This window comes from Chaetodon auriga, chromosome 12 (assembly GCF_051107435.1).
Source record: "Chaetodon auriga isolate fChaAug3 chromosome 12, fChaAug3.hap1, whole genome shotgun sequence".
NCBI classification, from domain to species: Eukaryota; Metazoa; Chordata; class Actinopteri; order Chaetodontiformes; family Chaetodontidae; genus Chaetodon; species Chaetodon auriga.
The window spans coordinates 7,942,476-7,961,985 of NC_135085.1; the positions used below are offsets into that span (position 1 = coordinate 7,942,476).

Consider the following 19,510-nt stretch of genomic DNA (forward strand, 5'->3'; position numbering starts at 1 on the left):
CAAAGTTGGCCCCGTGTAACTCCCCTCTATATCGTCCCTCTATTCAGGCCTGATGTGTGAATCTTTATGTGCGCTCCTCCTGACCTCCTCTGAATCCAGAATGCCAGTGATGGAAACGGCTCTAGACAAAAGCGGATAACATTCAAAAGCAGTGAAAGGAAGAATGGGAGGGGAGGCAGGAGGAGTTTGGAGAGAATCGGGTCTACGAGCCTTTAAATCATCATTGGAAACTCATTAGAAAGCTGGCGGGGCCGGGCGGAGACGGCCGCACAGATTGCGCGCTCCCGAGCACAATGCCGGTAATGAAGTGGAAGCTAAGTGGGAGTGTCCCAGCACAGATTTCTTTGCACTGGTTACTCCACTGGCCTTAAAGTTTCCCCACAATCTGTGTATGGGGTGTAAAAAGTTGCATTCATGAGATGTTAACCGCTTTGTTCGTCGGGAGGAATTTATTCAATGTGTTGCAGCCATCAGCGACAGATGGGATGGAAGGTGATGGATCGGAGCAGAAGTTAACTAAGAGAAAAAGAGATGGAGAGAAGAGAGTAAACGTTTAATGTAACTGGACGTTATCAATCTGGTGGCGTTCTGGTGCCAGTCCGTGCCTGCTGCTCCTTTCAGATCCGGCTCACTGCAGCCTGTTGCAGAGTTAACATGTAGACTATTGGTCCCATGATGGAGCAGTCACGACGCAGAACAGTGGACCCACATTTCTATCCATTCTAGCATCATCAGTTATGTTAAAGCGAGACTGCGGTTTGATGCAGGTCCATCTGAAAATCTTTGATCAAGACGTTTTCATGTCACTGATTCAAGGTCTGTAAGACACTTGTTAGAGGAAGGTTTTGTAATATTTCTTTTGTCCAAAATCACATCAAGATCTGAAGGTTTAAATCGGAGCACATGCATAAACAAGCTGTCCAAACCTGTGTATCACTCAACTATTGGTCATATTCAGGCTGCATCCAGCGATTTTTATCATGAATTGCCTGTCAACTATTTCCCAAATTCTTCAATTAATCGGACTGCCTATAAAATGTCGACAGCGCTCATCACCACCTCCCAGAGCGAGGAGACTGTAATTGACTACCAGAAGACTCAAACTCAAACTCCACACTGGAGAAACTGTAACTAGTAAATGATTGACTTTTTTGTTGGACAAAGCTCTCAAAATATGAAATATTAAAATATTAGTAACCTTGGGGAGTACTTTACTTTTTTAAATGTTCAACTCACCTCACTGCCTTAATATACAAAAAGCTGTTCAGTAAGTTGTCACCTTTAGCCAATAAGAAATAATGTCTCCTGTGCTAAACAATACACTCTCTCCAATGGAAATCACTGTGAAAGATATGACCTCAACATGAGTGTCAGACTCGGAGTCTCAGTCTACAGCCTCTATTCTTACCTTGTAAGGGCCTCACAAAAGGGCCTAATTAACCTGCACACCACTTCATCATGTCTTCAATTATCACTAAGAGTTCAGGAATAACACAGGCTGAATGCGCGAATCAGCGCTGTTTAAGTGAAGTGCGATCCTCTCTTTAAGACCTCTAAACAGGGGCCGTGACACAAGTTTCTCAAGTGCTGCACTCCGGAGCTGACGGGCGCATTCACTTCTAATCATTTTCATCAATAGTGGAGGATGAAGCCATTACCCAGACGAGCCCTGGAGTGCGGTTCTCCGGTGGAGAGGCGATAATTGGATAATTAGTGCTGGGAACCAATTAGCCCAGGACTCTGTGCTTGTGATGGCACGCGAGTTAAGCAAAGGTTAGCTGGGCGGGAGGGGGGCTGAAGGGGGTGCAGCGATCTGATCGATTATCTTAGACCCCCTCCCTCACACACACATACATCCCTCCGTTCTCACCCTCCTGCTCCCTCTCCCCACTTTCTCCTTCCACCGCTTATCTGCTGGACAAAAGACACCAAATCGCCTATTTCCATCTCAATGAGTTAAGCCCCAACAAGAGGCAGGGATCGGGCGACCGGCTTCAGACCCCAAATACCCGGCGATCACTAGAGCAAATGGGTCCACAATGCAGGAGAAAAGAAAGAAAGGAGGAGAGGGAGGGAGAGGAGGGGGGGTCCTCTAAAGATATATTTATATATGTTAAAGAAAATGCTAATATGGCCCGTGAAGAATAGAGGGGATTTCAGAGACTCTCTTTAATTCTGCTATTGTTGAACTCGCGTGCAGACGGGCGAGATTGACACGGTGATCACGTGAGAGAATTATCTTTTATTTTTTTTAGGTGTGTGTGTGTCCTTTTTGGGGGGTGGGTGCAAAAGCCCGTCAAACATGGTAAGAAAGTCTCTCTGTCTTTCTGACGCACGCGCACGCGCACGTGCGGAGAGTTTAATCCCCGAGGCGAGACTCAACATAGTGTAATTTGCTTTTGATTGCTCTGTCTGTCTGTGTGTGAGAGAATGCTGAGCGGTATTAGAATACCGTCAGAGCGCTGTGTACTCTAAACACATAAAGAAATGAGAATAAACACGGTGATTCTCACGCGGCCCCACACCGAGCACATCATTACTGTGCTTCAATAAAGCCTCTCTGCCTGCAAGAATGTGCTCTTCACAATGCTTTACAACGAAAGAAGGGTCCTTTGGATCTGACTCATTGTTGCTGCTGCAACAGATTCGTCCGAGTTATCTTGTCTTCATACTATCAGTGATGGTATGCTGCTACTTTGCACCCTAACGCTTCGCGTATCGTTTATAATAAGAACACATTTGCAGGGTTGCCAGGCTGTTTTCTATCCTTTCAATTTGGTCATAAAGCAGTTGCGAATGTTGGAAATGTATTCATAAAAGTTTCATAAATTGTGAAGAATGATTTATTTATTTATTTATTTTTTGTCCAGATGGTTTGCAACCCTTGTCTAGAACTGAATAAAAGCTGTACATTAACTCATATAGTAACAACTCACTAAAGGACTGTATGACTATTTATGTAGCTATTGCAAAGAAAGGTTGAAATGAAATGTTAATTGAGGACAAAAGAAAAAAAGTCAGACCAAAAATATGCCTTCCTTGCTTTCTGACCTCCACTTCCTCTTCACAACTTTCTTACAGTCCCTTAGTGACAGTCCAATCAATGTAAGGGATTTTCCAGAACCTGGCAACCCAGAAGTTCTTCTTATTAAGGGATCATAACTGATCTATAAAGCTATAATTAGTTATAACTTTTAAAGTCTCTATAAAAGAGCTTGAGAGGAAAGTGGCACCACTTAACATCCCTAAGGGCTGATCGTTTTGCTGTGATGTCCTTAATTAATCACAGAATGTTGTCTCCTTATCGTTTAGGACAGGCCTGACTGTGTCTAACCATGCAAGCTGCTTGACTAGATGTTGTCCATTCAGGTGTCTCCTATTTGACTTTCTGTGGCAGATGGGTTCTTTATAGAACATGCCAACTGATATTAGCTTCTACTGCAAGGCAAGTGTTGCCCCTGAAAAGCTGTGCGCGTGTGTGTGTGAGAGAGAGAGAGGGAGAGGTGGTGTGGGGTGGAGGGTGAAGAAGGAAGAGAGGGAAAGAGAGACTGGGTCCAATGGGAAGAATGAGAAAATTTCTTAAAGAACCGTGACGGGGCCCTGGTTGCTCTCTAAATGTATTTTAATAAGAGGGACCCTGATGTCCAGGCCAATTCATCTCCCATCTCCCTGTAATGAAAGGAGTCGTGGTCGGGACCGGGGCAGGCATGGGGAAGGGGGAGGAGAATGGGGATGGAGGGATGGTACAAAGGCTGCATGTGGCTTTGCCTCATTATGCTGCAGTTAGGCAGAGGGCTGCATGGAGGCAGCAGGGGTTAGGGTCCCCACAGACCAGCTCAGGGGCCACAATACCGGCATGGACGGCTGCAAAGGGAGACCCTGCCATGCCATTATCCCGCTGCTACTAACGAGGGCTTCATACGCCTTTGATATAATCTCACTATTGAAATCCTGATAAATCCCCCCTGCGTTTACAGCCAAATCCCATTTGTAACGGGTTCATGGAAGGATGTGTGAGTGCGTGCGTGACCGCCTGCGTGTGTGTGTGTGTGTGTGTGTGTGTGTGTGTGTGTGTGTGTGTGTGTGTGTGTGTAGTCTTCACCTGCGCCTCTGTTCTGGCAGGCGAGGCCGAGGAGAGTCGCATGTTAAACCGGGCCGTTACACTGGCTTTAATTAAAAAATCCCCTCTCTTGCGCACAAGACATCTCGTGAGCCGATCTGTGCTGAGACCGAATTAGAATAAAATCAATGTTTAAGTGGATATAGTCCTTTCTAGCCTCAGATATGATCTGATAGGCAAACAATTACTGGATTACAACACACTAGGGGGATGAATAATAGACGACAGAGCAAATTTATGGAATTTATTAATGAGAATAAAATGTGCACTAAAATGATGCTATTACCACCAGTTACACCACATTCTTTTGAATCACTGGCCCTGCTATTATTCAGCATGTTAAGCTGTCTCAGCATTATGGGTCTATCATAAGTCCATTATATGAAATCTTATCTGTCTGGGTGACTAGACCAGGGCACTCTGAGGTTGGAGAAGCGGGCGAATCGTGTCATATTCTTGCATGCATGATGTTATTTTCTTATCTGAGGTGGAGAGGTCACCGGGGCAGCTCAGCCTGTGCCAGTGACTGCTTTTACTCCAGTGGGTCACACAGCACACGTGCGTGGGGATCCAGCCTAACAGTGTTTAAGCATAAATCTCTTTCCACTCAAAGTGCGCCTATAGGGTAAAGCATCCTGAACAGATACTCCCATTCAAATGCTTTGTCCTCTAGCTCAGGGACACTGCGCATCTCTGTGCTCCCCCCGTGCGTCGGTGCGCAGACTCATTTAACAGCCCGAGGAACATAAACAAGCAACGGAAACTATAGCTGTATTAAATCAAGCCCCGCGTTTAGCCCACATATTGGGTGCCAAGTTTCTCCGCACAGTCCAGGAATCTCTAAACAGGGTTTAGAGGTCTTTCAGAAGTCCCCCTTTTTTTCCCCTCTCAAAGCTCGGATTGGTCACAGTGCGGCTCATTTGCATGCCTCGCCGTATAAACCCTCCTGCAGACACTGCAGCCCTCTTGCGCTGAGAGAGCAGCACACCTCCAGTAGAGAGAGAGAGAGGGAGAGAGAGAGGAGCGCATCCAGAGTGCGCATTGAAAAACATATGGAATATTTATTACAGGCTTTATACAAAACATAAAGAGCCCCGGAGAGTCGACAAGAGCGGGGAAGGAGTAGCTTTTTACGGGTACGTTTTGTTTAAACTTTAAAGTGGACTCAGTGCGGACAGTTTGCTGAATTTCTCATTATTTTGGAGTGAAGGTGTCAAGATGGGAGGAATAGGGTGGAACGGGCTGTTGGTGCTAGTGTGTGTCTCTTTGGCAAGCCTGGCTGCTGTCACACAAGGAAAGACGGTGAAATATCAGACGTTTGAGGAAGACGCACCAGGGACAGTGATTGGAAACTTGGCCAAGGACATCTCCTCCAGTGCCTCTTCCTCAGGGGGCTCCAGGACCAATTTCAGGATGATGAAACAGTTCAACTCCTCTTTCATCCGTCTGAGGGAGAGCGACGGGCAGCTGACCATAGGAGAGAGGATAGACAGAGAGCGGATCTGCAAACACACCCTGCACTGCCTCATCGCTTTCGACGTGGTCAGCTTCTCTAAAGAGCAGTTCAAACTCATCCACGTCGAGGTGGAGGTCAAGGACATCAACGACAACTCCCCCGAGTTTCCCCGGAAAGAGTCGAGTCTGGAGATCTCCGAGAACACAGCGGTGGGCACACGGATCCCGCTGGACTTTGCCGTGGATGACGATGTTGGGGTGAACTACATCCAAAGCTACCAGATCTCCGTGAACAGCCACTTTTCAATCGACGTGCTCAGCAGGGCCGACGGGGTTAAATATGCGGAGCTGGTGCTCATGAAGGAGCTGGACCGGGAGACGCAGGGTTCTTACGCGCTGGAGCTGGTCGCCATGGACGGTGGCAACCCGTCCCGCACCGGAACAACGCGCATCAACATCAAGGTGAAAGACTACAACGACAACAGTCCGGTGTTCGACAGGAACAGCTTCTCCGTGGATCTGCCCGAGGACGCACCGGTGGGCTCCCTCTTGCTGGACTTGAACGCGGAGGACCCGGACGAGGGGCTGAACGGTGAGGTGGTGTACGGGTTCGGGAACCAAGTGCCCTCAGAAATACGACAACTCTTCAGAGTGGACAGGAAGACCGGACGGCTCACTCTGGAGAGCCCGATTGACTTTGAAAGCAAGAACACGTATGAGTTTGACGTCCAGGCCACCGACCTGGGTCCGAACCCGAGCCCGGCCATCTGCAAAATTGTAGTGCAGGTGCAGGACGTTAACGACAACGCACCGGAGATCTCCATCACCCCGATGACGTCCATAACGGCGGGGATAGCGTACATCACCGAGGCTGCGGCCAGGGAGAGTTTCGTGGCTCTGGTCAGCACCTCGGACAGAGACTCCGGCGCTAACGGACAGGTGCACTGCACGCTGTACGGACACGATCACTTCAGACTGCAGCAGGCGTACGAGGACAGCTTCATGATTGTGAGTACCAGCCCGTTAGACCGGGAGAAAATCCCCGAATATAACCTCACAGTCGTGGCGGAGGATCTGGGCTCCCCTCCCTTCAGGACCATCACTCAGTACACGATAAGACTGACAGATGAGAACGACAACGCTCCTGTGTTCAGTAAACCGGTGTATGAGGTGGCGGTGGTGGAGAACAACGCGCCTGGCGCATACATCACCACGGTGGTGGCGCGGGACATGGACATGGGGTCAAACGGGAAGGTCAGCTACAAACTGGCGGACACGTACTTCATGGGCTCCCCTATTTCCACCTTCGTGTCACTGGACCCCGCAAGCGGGTCGCTTTACGCGCTCCGGAGCTTCAACTATGAGATGATGAAACAGCTGGAGCTCCGCATCACGGCCAGCGACGGCGGCTCCCCGCCCCTGTCCGGCAGCGCCAATGTCTATGTGAGGATAGTAGACCAGAATGATAACGCGCCAATCATCACTCAGCCGGCTCTTAATAACGGCTCCGCTGAGGTCCTCCTGCCCCGGGACGCACCGAGCGGCTACGTCATCACCCGGGTGGAGGCGCGGGATGCGGATGAGGGCGTGAACTCAGAGCTGTCCTACGGGCTGGCCACCGGTGAACCCTCCGTGTTCTCTGTGAACAAAGCCACCGGGGAGATCTACCTCAACCAGGTGCTCAGCCACGAAGTGGACGAAACCCTGAGCGTGACCGTGACGGTGAGCGACAACGGGAGACCCGCTCTCACTTCCACCGCCACGCTCCACTTCCTCATCATCGCGGGCTCCCCGCCGAGCGACAGGACAGTGTACCAGGCAGGCAGCGGGGACGAGGTGCACGCGCAGTGGGACCTGTCGGTGGTGATTATCGTTGTGCTCGCGGGGAGTTGCACGCTCCTGCTGCTCGCCATCATCCTCATCGCCACCACCTGCAACCGGCGCAAACGGGACAAAAGCGGAGAAGACAGCGACTCGTACGGGGAGAAGGGCACGCTTGAGAGGGGCAGGAACCATGTGGTGGACAACCCGCTTCTGCCTCTCCACGGGGGCGGGGGAGGAGCGGCCTTTGAGGGACACTCCTACAGCAGCCAGCCCGGTGGGTTCACGCCGGCTCACCCCGGGGGCAGTGACGGGTGTTCGGCCTCAGAGGACGGCAGCGAGGTGCCCTGCGTGTATGACTCAGACAGCAACAGCAAGCTACGAGGGAATAAACACGAGGTGAGGTGCACTTCTGGGACACTGTGCTCAGCAGGGGAGGGGAGGGGAGGTGTGGAGTGGAACACAGCAATAAGTAATCTGCAATGTGTTCATCGGGCAGACACTAACCTCTGTTTTCTCTCTCTCTCTCGCTCTCTCTCCTCCTGCAGGGCTACTCCACTCTGCCTGGCTATGGGAATGGCAAAGAGGCGGTGAGGCCCATCACTATCTGGAAGGGGAACTCTTACACCACCATCTCTGCCAGGGATCCGGCCTTCAGTGGCAAAGACAGTGGCAAGGGGGACAGTGACTTCAATGACAGTGACAGTGATGTCAGTGGAGACACTGGCCTGAAGAAAGATGGAGCTGTGGGTCCTCCCATGGGTGGCCAACCCGGTAAGGGAGAGGAAAATGTCACATTTTAATGGCTGTACGAAATGATGTGGATTAGACGTCATACTTTGGTTGTGAATCTGACTCACTCATCTTTCCTCCCTCTCTCTAGGTCTGTGGGCTTGCACCAGCGAATGTAAGGTCCTGGGTCACTCAGATCGCTGCTGGAGCCCCTCAGCAGTGAGAGCCAACGCAGCGCCCTCTCCAGCCCCGACCCTCTCCTCCTTCAGCAGCCTCTCCAAGACTGCCTCCCTGCCCCGGGACCCCCACCGCAGGGACAACTACTACCAGGCCCACATCCCCAAAACAGTGGGTCTGCAGAGCGTGTACGAGAAGGTGCTGCACAGAGAGTACGACTACGTGCTGGTGACCCCACCCAGGCCTGTGAGGGTGCAGGAGATCAGTGATATAACCCTCCCTGTTTACACCCCCACCCCAACACACTGTCCCAACAATGACGTCTAAAAGAGACATTGCACACACGCACACACACCTCAAAGAAATGTATAGTGTATTCAAAGTTTTAATTTATGATTCAATGACAATGAAAACTGTAACTTTCTGAAGTTATTTGTTGCTGTGGAGAGTGTGCATATAAGTTTATATCCTAATATTTGTGTTTTATTGTAAAAGCCACATTTGATGTCCATTCAATCACTTTGAGACATTTTGTTGGACATGGAGTGTATCATATGCAAGTTTTGTACATACAGAGATTTTATTTTTGTAAGAGTAATAATTAAGCAAAGTTATGTAAATACCAATTGTAATTAATGATCTTTAAGCACGCTGACTATTTAAAATGGCCCCGGAAACTGTGCAGTTTGAGGGCCCACTATGTATCAAGGTGATAACTGTATGAAATGATTGGAATGCAATAATAAGTAGGCAAATTGTACAGACTTTTTTTTATCATCACAATATTCCGAGAGAAAATAAACTTTGAAATACTGTTCTGAGAATGTGAGTTGTGTGTTTGTTCAGAGAGATTCAGATCCGGGTAAGGTGAGCCGCATGTTTGTGAATGCATCGCAGGGATATCAGTCACTAGTAAAAACCAACAGGCGTCGCTGTTATTGCAGTAGTCAGCCTCTGTCCTTGCAGCCCACCGAAGAAGGTCAGTTTAGTTTTTTTCCTTTGTGGATACGATTGTGCTGGTAAGATGCCAGAACAGACGCCAAGGTTTTCTAGCAAATCACTCTCACTTTCATGGACTTGATAACTGCAATTTACCGGCTAAGACCTGCATATTAACAGAAGAATCAAAGATATGCTCGGAATTTCATTACATTAATCATTACCACCTGAAAGCGCACAGAGGAGACATAATGAGACTGAGAATATGCGTAAAGGCGCATTTACTGGTCGTCTAAAAAAAAAAAAAAAGCAAGGCACGCATGAGAGGGAATCAAACTAAGGATAAGTTTGATAGGCTTTCTAACACAGGTGATTTTTGTCAGAGAACATAAAGTCCTTGTGAGCAAATCCTCCTGCTACCCTGTCAGGATGTTTTTTTGTCTATCTGCCAAATGCGCACGCTGCGTCCCTTACGTAATGCCCCCATTATCATTCATGGGTTCAGGGCATTTTTTTTCCTAACAGAAACGCAGCCCTGGACTCGGATATAGAAGATGTAGAGGAACAAGATTGTCTGCCCAGCAAGCTACCGTTTTTTTGCGCGCTGTCATGTAAATACACCGTGTCCAAGCTGGAGAAAACATGCGACATTCCGCCACAGTCACCTTTGACCCGCAGCCGTCTGTGGAGCCATTGAGAGGAGAGAGAGAGCACAGAGGGAGAGAAAGGGTGTGCGCAAAGGTGATTCGAGGAGACAGCCTCACCCTTCCTTCATCATCTTTTTAATTGCTGAATAGATCTTAGTCTTCTCATCGTGGCTGTCATAAAGCTTAATGATATGAAATTCCGAGGATCATAGCAGGAATCAAACTCATGTAAGTTACATGAGCAGCCTATATGATCTTCAAAGAGAAAGAATGATTAAGGCTGTTCTGAAAGAAAGCCTAACTCCGGGCTTAAATTAGTGCTTGCTCACAATGCGGTGGGCATCAACTGGAGGTTATGTTTTACCTTTTGATTTAAAGTTACAGAACTTGGAAAGGGTGTGCACCGCTTCACATTACAGCATAAAACCTGCCTGTGTGAGTTAGCAGAGGTGTCCTTCCTCCTCCTGAGAGAGAGAGAGAGAGAGAGAGAGAGAGAGAGAGAGAGAGAGAGAGAGAAAGAGGAGACTTAGTGGACTGGGATTTCCTCAGGTGTTTGGCTCCAGTCATGGCCGGGAACTCAGAGAAAGTACCGATCGCCTCGGCGGGACCCGAGGACCTGCAGCAGTTCATGCCTCCGGTGAGTTTGCATACAGGCCAGTACAGCTCAATGAAGTCGGGGTCAGGGGGTCTATAGTGTGGGATGCTGTCGGTACACCTGTGGGGACCACTCACAGGCCACAGCGTTCGGTTATTGACCTTTCATATGCTGGACAGATGACCAAAATCCTTCAGCAATCACTTGAGTTCACAGAAGCTGCTTGTTCTACTCATACAGTAACCTTTTTCTTAATGTATCAGAGTGACCCTGAGTATATGGACATGCATTTTCTTTCTTTCCTTCTTTCTTTTCTTCCTCCTCTTCTTCTTCTTTTTTTTTTTTTTTTTTTTTTTTTGGTTTGTTTGTTTTACCGTAGGCCTACTCCGCCGTGGCCGTGAAGCCCGCCGCCACCGGCCGTCTCCTGAAGGCCGGGATCGCGGTGCTCATCGCAGGGACCCTCCTGCTGCTTCTGGGGGCAGTCGGAGCTTTCTACTTCTGGAACAACAATGAAAAACACGTAAACTAATATTTTATTTACACTGCAAAAAAAAAAAAAAAAAAAGTTTTTAAGGCTGGATGGGTGAGAAAAGTGGGGAGTATTATCATTTTGGCTAAACTAATAGTAGTTTTGGAGAGCTGGGGGGTTCATAAAGGTGCACTTTTGAATATGGAGAAGACAATAGTTCTGTCTCTGTTTCCGGTTTTATTAATGTGTTCATTGGTGTTACGCATTAGAAGCTCCATCATGACATTAAGGTTTAAATTGGGGTCCAGGGTACACATGTTGTGCCAATTCAAGACTGTTGAGGGGGAGGGTGCTGCAGTTTTCAGTCAAGAGGAGTTTAAATAAAAAATCAATAACGCTGTGGAAGGATTTTCATTCTGACAAAGAGAAACATAAAGTTCAGCTGCCCTCGCCATCCCAATAACTTCCCAGCAGTCCCTCAGGACTTTCAATCAAAAGTCAAATCACATGCAGTGTGATCTGTTAGATCATTCCTTTTGTTCCACTGCAGTTTGACTCCACTTTCAAAACTTTTCTAAAATAAGTGGCACGACCATCAAAGAACACAGCTCTGGCGCTCACAGCCGATTAAAGGCTGTCACTTGATTGAGTAAATTCTTGAAACTAGCTGTTTTGAATTGGAAACAAGTGAAATGAAGTTGTCAGTGGTCACATTTTGAACTGGTTTGAATTAAAAGGAGACTCAATGCTAGAGCAGTTTTTTTTTTCCAAGATGGACTCTTTTTTAGCAGTGTAAGCAAACAGTAAAATGTAAATTAAACACACCAGTTCCATGGTGCAGCCTGCCTGGTGAATGGAGGCGTTGTGTGTGTGTGTGTGTGTGTGTGTGTGTGTGTGTGTGTGTGTGTGTGTGTGTGTGTGTGTGTGTGTGCTGGAGGATCCTGGCAGGGTAGAGAGGGGTGGTGGGGGCCTCTTTGGTCCGGCTGATGCTCCAGGGGCAAGAGGTGGAAGAGATCAGGGGGAAAATGTAGCTTTCTGAGTGTTTTTTTTTCTTCTTCTTCCCTATTATGGAGTTAGAAAACGCTATGAAGACAAGATGAAAAGGCTCTGTAGAAGGGTCATCATCACCCAGAGCTGTACAGATTGTGTTCATCTGTCTGAATGAATGTGTCATCTGAAAGAGAAATCCAGAAAAGAGAGGCTGTATGTGAGGAGAAGTCAGAGGGTAAGATTGGAGAAAGAGGGTGAGGAGGAGTGTTGAAAGAGAGAGGGCTGGGGGTGGGGTGACTCCCAGGACTCTCATACCTTACATGCCAGTCTGAAACCTTGTCTGTGTGTGTGTGTGTGTGTGTGTGTGTGTGTGTGTGTGTGTGTGTAGGTCTACAATGTCCACTACAGCATGAGCATCAATGGAAAAGTGGAGGAGGGTACGATGGAGATCGACACAGCCAATAACATGGAGAGATTCAGCACCGGCAGCGGAGCGGACGAGGCCGTGGAGGTCCATGACTTTGAGATTGTGAGTTGGATCTGAAAGAACCTAAAATATCAGGAGATTCGGATAAAAGCAGAAAACCAGGCTCACGGACTCTCTGATCAACGCTCTCCGAGCAATTTGGAGCATCCGAGAAAAAGCAGTCGATCAGATTTGTTGAAACTTTAAAGACCCTTGTGGGAAGATTGGCTCGTTGTAGCAGCGGAGAAATTAAGAACAAGTAGACATGTTATCTCCCTTTGGGCCAATCAGTGTCAAGATACATCGTCTGTCCAATTTTCATTAAATTCGGACTGGTGGTTTTTGACCTTTAATTAAAGCACCCCAATCAGGCCAATCAGAGTAGTGAAGCAGCAGTTTTTTTTCCTTTCAACTATTAAAATTTTGACCTTTAAGCATAGTGTCCCTGTGAGTGTAATTTCTTAATCTAGAACATAACGGCAAACTGCAGCATCGCCCCCAAAATGTTATCAAAATCAGCGGTGATTACACTCGATGTACAGATCTGTAGTCCCAGACACCTGCAGAGTGCTGCAGAATGCAACACAACAACTGCAGGAGTAATGAGTTCTGACTTCCAGCTCTGAGTTTGTCCTCCTTTCCTTCCTGACCTCTCCAGGGGATCACAGGCATCCGGTTTTCTGGAGGACAGAAGTGCTACATCAAGACCCAAGTGAAAGCTCGTCTGCCTGATGTGGAGGCTCTCAACAAGGACTCCATGACATTCGACCTGGTGGGTTGGTCCTGTCTGTCTTGTGTGTTCTGAGAGGACATGTTTTCTACATACTGTGATGTGCTTTTCAGTGAGGAGCCAGTTTCCACTGCAGGAACTTAACAAACTGCGACATGCCTCCCAGTACCTGAACTTTTAAAGGAATACTTTGACATTTTGGGAGATAAGCTTATTTGCTTTCTCGCTGAGAGTCAGATGAGAAGATTAATACTATTCTAAAAATGAAGGTACCGGCAGTAGCCAGTTAGCTTAGCATAAAGACTGAGGAAAAAGCCAGGTTGACTCTAGCCAAAAGAAAAATCTCACTAATTGACATTTTCTATCATGTTTATTTTATACAAAAATGTAAGTGTGAAAATGACAGTTTGTAATTCTACAGGGGCTTTCATGCTGGACTATTGCTTAGCCGGCAGTGATTCTGTATATTTAACAGGATGAGAGCTGAATCAGTCCTCATCTAACACATATTAATGAATTAGTGTGTATATTTTTATTTGTATTTGTTTCCCCCAAAATTATTTCTTACAGAGCCTGAGGCTTTGGCACTAAGCTCCTCCTTATGTTTCCAATATATTTGCAAACCGGGACGTTAGCATCCAGTACATTGAGCCACTTTGTAGAGAACAGTGGAAACGAAATCAGGACCTGTGACAATGGTCACGTTTGGTTCGGCTAAGTTCCTGCAGTGGAAAAGAGTTACAAGTGTGGCTCTGTGGGGATGGCACGGTCTGTCTGTTGGTCTCCACAGCTACTGGATGATTGCCCTCAAATCATGTTCAGACATTCCTGCTCCTCAGAGGATGAATCACAGTGACTTTGGTGATCCCCAGACCTTTTCTCTAATGCCACCAGCATCTCAAAGTGATCTTATCCAGTCTAACATCTCAACATCTAACAGATGAACCGGCACAAAATATAGGACACACGTTCATGTCAACCACGGGATAAGCTGTAATAACTTCTGTGGTCCCTTAACTTTTCATCTAGCCCCATCATCATGTCAACATTTGAGTTGGTCCAGTATTTTAGTTTATGACCAAATTCTTGCAAAACTGACTGCATTCCCATCATCCTCAGCCAAACTTTGTGCTTAGTGCTAAGTAGCAAATGTTAGCATGCCAACACGCTAAACTATTACTGCAACTTATAACATTTACAGCTGCAGACAGAATGGATTGTTGTAGCTGGAGCAGTGCTGACATCTTATAACTCACCAGCCTTATTAACAACACAAATGTTTGTGGGTCACCATTAAGAGCCATGAGAAGACGGCTAAAAAGACAATAGAAGTTATAGAGGGGGATATTTCAAACCTGATAACCCAACATTGTTTTTAAAAATAGCTTGTTAGGGATTTATATGGCAATAATAGTCTTTAACCAGCCATTTATAAAGTCCGTGGTTACACATTACAAACATTCCTCAGTGATACTAAAAGTTGTATTTTACTGCAGTTTACTGCATTGTTTACTCTTTGCTGAGCTTTAGAGATATACTACAAGTTCTCCCTCCTGATATAAAGCTATTAGCATGAATCACCCAAGCCAAAGATCCACCAGGAACACATGGGTGATTTTATGTGTGAGTTCCCATCACTTAACAGCTTGATGGACTCTGTTAAGATCAATAAACACAGCAGAGGACTGCACTGAAATATACCATATATGTGTGTGTATGCGTGTGTGCGTGTGTGTGTGTGTGTGTGTGTGTGTGTGTGTGTGTGGCTATCACAACACACCACCACCACAGCCTGTCACTGCTCAGTTCAGGCTGTCTGATAATTAAAATCATTTAGCTCCGCGTAAGCCTCACATCCACATAAATCCACATCACCGGAATTGCCCTCGCGAACGCGCACAAACACGCGCGCACAGTCACGCGCGCACACACGCAAGCACACAATTAATTATCACGCAGGGCTGCTCTTATTGCCTCTCTCTCCCTCATAAAAGATCATTTATTTCACGTTTGTGCTTTTGTGTGTGTTTGTGTTACTGCCTCTCCTTGCCTCATAAATGATCGTTTTGGTTCGCGTTAGCGCGCTGTGTGTGTGTGTGTGTGTGCGTGTGTGTGGAGACAGGGAGATGTTGTTATAATGGTTGCTGCAGGCTGGTCATTTGCTATAATTTAGAGTGATGGCAAATATGGGTTAGATAAGCACGCACACACACATACACACACGCACACAACAGCATCCAGAGAGAGTGGGTCAGATAAACTCTTATCAGTCGAGCAGTGGAGAAGGACCCCCGCTTTTATTTGTCCCTCCAGCAAATCATTTGAGCAGGGAAGGAAAAAAAAAAAAAAACATTTCTGAAAGGTTGTGGGATAACATTCCACAAACATGACCGTGGCTAGTGCAGCGCAGCCCTCAGGAACAACTGCCTGTGGGCAAAGCCATCCCTGCAGAATTCCCCCTTTACCTGCAGGCTGTGGATACACAGTGTGTTTACACAGCCTCTCCTCTGAAAAGCTCATTAGTTTATCTGCAGAAACCTGCAAATTTAGGCCATCCAATCTCTCCTTCCCCTCAGATCTTGATGAGTCCTGACACTCTGTATACAGCTAAATGTTAGTGCAAAGGGAATCTGTATACTAAAGCCTTGAGGGCTGCCTTTTTACTACTTGATTTTATGCTGTTATAAGGAGCATTAACAGCAAAGCATTAATGCAGATTAGACCCGGACAGGATGCAAAGACTGTGGGCTATTGAAAGGGGAAGGCTAGTAACAAGATCCATAAACAAGTGTGATTTTCTGCCTTCAGCAGCAGGGACATCTTCAGATGTCTTGTTGTGATTTGGTTTGTCTCATTTCTCTCCCCCTGCTCCGCCCGAAGGAGGACGAGGTGATGCCGGCCAAATTTGAGGATGATCTGATCTGGGTGGCAGCTGACACTCCCCTCTCCGACTCTGCCTTCCTCAGCAACAAGATAAAGGACCTGTGTGGAGACCTGCCAATCTTCTGGCTCCGTCCCACCTACTCGACCAGTAAGAGTCCTCAGAGTGCTCGTTTTATAGACATGACAATGTAGATGCAAAGAGAACTGAGAGTAAAACACTCACTTTTCAAGGCTGTGAGTTTTGTCATGAAGCAAAGGGGATCTGGGTCAAACGGTCTCAATAGTTTCCATTTAACATTGCAGTTCTTGAAGCCATAGAAAGAAAAACAGGCTAAAAAGAAAAGCAGGGCTCCTTTTGAAGCTCCCCAGCTCCCGAGTGTACAATTTTTAGCATGCTGGGAGGTCAAAAGTTCCCAAAACACAATTTGATTCTACTTCATCTGAGGACTTCAAAATGCTGCCAGAGAAACGGCTGTGCAATCAGGAGCTGGACCACATTAGTGCCACTCCGCTCCTAAATTTGGTCAGCTGTCAGAGACTGAGACTGTGATGTGTGCAGGCGGACAGAGGAAGAGGAGGGCCGCCCCCCGCCAGCGCCGCCAGGCAGCCGGGGCCGAGGAGGAGGAAGAGGACGTGGAGGCAGAGTTCAACCCGGAGAACCCCTACCAGGTGAGTCACACAAACAAACTCACACGTTCCTCTTCTTCGGCCGTGTTTACGTCCCGCCGCAGCTTCCGCGACTGTCCGTTCACATCTGAGGGCTACCTGAGAAGGGTTTTGCCGACGAGGCTTTCTCACAGCTGTGCGAGCAGCAGCAGATGCCGGGGTCATGGTGGAGGGGCCCGGATTGTCACTGCGGATCTGAGCGTATGCGTGGGTGTGTTTTCTGTGCATACGTTTTCTATGTGAGGCTGTCTGAGCCTGTCCAAAGCTTTCCTTTCAGCACTGAGGCTGTGTGAATAATTCCACAGCACCCTCCTCCTCCTCGTCCGCCTCCTCCTCCTCTGCCGTGGCCCCTTTGCCCTGCTGAGCACACACAGACTCCCATACATACACACCCCCGTGCCCTTCATCCTCACCCCTAATGTTGGGCCCCACTTTTTCCATAATCCCTCTCTCCTCCATGCATCCCCCCACCCCTGCTACACACTCCTGACAGCCTCAGATGGGGGTAAACAGCAAGCACTACAGTGAAGAAGAAAATATTTGACAACAAAAACCCACATCTGACAACATCTCCTCCTCCCCATCCCGCCTGTCGGAAATCCATTTTTAATTGGCTTGAAACGAGCGCTCTCCGCCGCTAAAGACGTGCAGCATCACGCGGCAGAATGTGAACAGACAGTGTGTGTGTGCGCGTGCGTGTGTGCGTGTGTGTGTGTGTGTGCGTGTGTGACCGCTGTCCTCTCTGTCCCCCCCTCAGAGAGGTCTGGAGGGTGAGCAGGGCTCCATGAACATCGACCCCATGCTGGACCACCAGGGCGTGTGCTGCACCGAGTGCCGTCGCAGCTACACCCACTGCCAGAGGATCTGCGAGCCGCTGGGAGGGTACCACCCGTGGCCGTACCACTACCGAGGCTGCAGGGTGGCCTGCAGAGTTATCATGCCCTGCAACTGGTGGGTGGCGCGCATCCTGGGTCTGGTGTAGAAACCCTCCGCCCAGCTGGGAGATGTTAGGGCCGAGGAGGGGAGATACTGGGGAGGGGTGGGGTTCCAAGAGAGGGGAGATTGAAGGGAAAAGTTTAAGAGGGGGAGATGGTGGCTTCTTATCGCCATCGACTGTAGTTACTGTTAGCGTGAGCAGATTTGTAGGAAATGAACAGCATCAGTCACACATTAGAAATGCATGGTACAGAATCTAGGACAGACATGATCTCACATGTAAAGGTACGCAGTTGCTGCACTCTGCACAGCTCGTCTTATTAAAAGAACACACACCTGCTATCATTCACATCCTCCTGGACTACAGCACAACACGCATTGACATCTGCATTGATTTCACATGTGTTTAACGGCACCCATTTATCCGTAGGAAAAGCTTGTATTTATAGAGCTGGTAATCATTCATTGGCTTTCATTCTTTGTTTTTTTGATGTAAATAAATGTATCGGGTGCGAAATATTCCAACAGCAGTCCGCTGGCTTTAGTAGCAGCTATCCTTCGTTAAGACTCTTCATTGCTCCAGTGAGAAATCTGTTTAACTCCTGTGTTTTTAACCCTTTCCTTTCCCTGTTTTGTCCTCATGAGTAGCTCTCATTAAAACAATGTACTGTACCGGCTCTCTCACTAACTTTCATCTTAATGTATTTTCAAGAGGCAATCTCAAAGTGCAATATCTCTGAATAAACTTTTTTAAGTAAACTCTAAAGTGTCACCCCTCTTTTTTTTTGTTATTGAACGAATGACTTAACATCCTGTTTGTAAATACATATTTCTTCTCACTAATCATTAGGTTGATTTGGGAACACCCCTCGTTCTCTCTCTCTCTCACACACACACACACACACACACACACACACGCTCAAAGACACTTCTCAGTTTTGAGATGTGTCACATCTGGTAGCTGCTCCAAAGGGATGAGCAGAAAGAAGTTTCCAGAGTTCTTTAATGTTGAGAGTTGCAACTCTACAACTCTTTAATGAGACTAAAGACTCTGTAGCCGTCACGCTCCCAGATCTTACCCACGATGCAAAGCGCTTAGCTCCTTTTGATGTCACAGAGCCGCCTCAGGCAGGGGTAGGGGGTAAGGATGGGGGCGGTGTGTTTGTGTGTGTCAGGGATAGTGTAGGAGTGTGTGCTTGTGTGTGTGAGTGTTATGAAGCTAAGAGTTCCATCCAGAGCCACAAACGGGCGTTTGATCGTCACGAGAGATGAAACGATGTGTGATGAATTTAACACTTAACTCAGTGTGAGAGGCTTGATGATGCGGTTAGGAGGCTGATCCATATTAATGCTCTCTTGCCGCGGCAGGACGCCTCCTCACAGTTACAGCTGCCGCATATATGTAGCTGGAGAACAGGGGAGGTGCCCGCTCTCCCACATCCGCGACTGTAAATCACCACTTCACCTCAGGGCTGCGTCCTCGCCTGCTGGCCAAACGACTGCGGGCTCTCCGTCTCGATACCAATCGAACCACGACACACAAACCACATCCTCGAGCCGTCAACCGTATCTGAACTGCCTGCGCTCCTATCAGTGATGCCACATTTCATTCCTCCCAGCACATAATCACAGAGCATGGCTCCCTGTCATAATATATTGCTGTTTTTGCATCTGATGAATCCCTTCTGAGACGTTCAAACCTGTCCAAAACAGTTTCCAGGGACAACAAGCCATAAAACACGAGACAAAGTTTGTGAGCCAAACAACAAATCTTTTATTTACACTGAAGCTTGAATCACACGGAGGGTGCGAGCGGTGCTAAGCCACCGGCTGACATGTCACACGGATTCCAGACAAGTCAAGTCTGCAGAGTATTGCTGTTGA

General features: G+C 47.7%; 2 protein-coding genes across 3 annotated transcripts; both read left to right on the forward strand.

Annotated features, from left to right (window-relative positions):
- The first annotated feature begins 5,088 nt into the window (after nt 1-5,088).
- Nucleotides 5,089-9,122, forward strand: LOC143329839 (protocadherin-8-like). The gene is made up of 3 exons (XM_076745947.1): nt 5,089-7,795; nt 7,945-8,170; nt 8,280-9,122. Exons 1-3 carry the CDS (start codon nt 5,339-5,341, stop codon nt 8,630-8,632), a joined length of 3,036 nt encoding a protein of 1,011 aa, XP_076602062.1. The 5' UTR covers nt 5,089-5,338; the 3' UTR covers nt 8,633-9,122.
- Nucleotides 9,123-9,857: 735 nt separating this feature from the next.
- Nucleotides 9,858-18,392, forward strand: LOC143329448 (leukocyte cell-derived chemotaxin 1-like). Of its 2 annotated transcripts, XM_076745332.1 has the most exons (8): nt 9,858-9,985; nt 10,441-10,528; nt 10,866-11,006; nt 12,334-12,474; nt 13,070-13,183; nt 16,022-16,172; nt 16,584-16,693; nt 17,448-18,392. In XM_076745332.1, the coding sequence occupies exons 2-8, from the start codon at nt 10,457-10,459 to the stop codon at nt 17,670-17,672; spliced, it is 954 nt and encodes a 317-aa protein (XP_076601447.1). In that variant the 5' UTR covers nt 9,858-9,985; nt 10,441-10,456; the 3' UTR covers nt 17,673-18,392. The 2 variants fall into 2 exon arrangements, with proteins under 2 accessions (XP_076601447.1, XP_076601446.1); XM_076745331.1 differs by lacking the exon at nt 9,858-9,985 and having other exon boundaries at nt 10,367-10,528.
- Nucleotides 18,393-19,510: the final 1,118 nt, after the last annotated feature.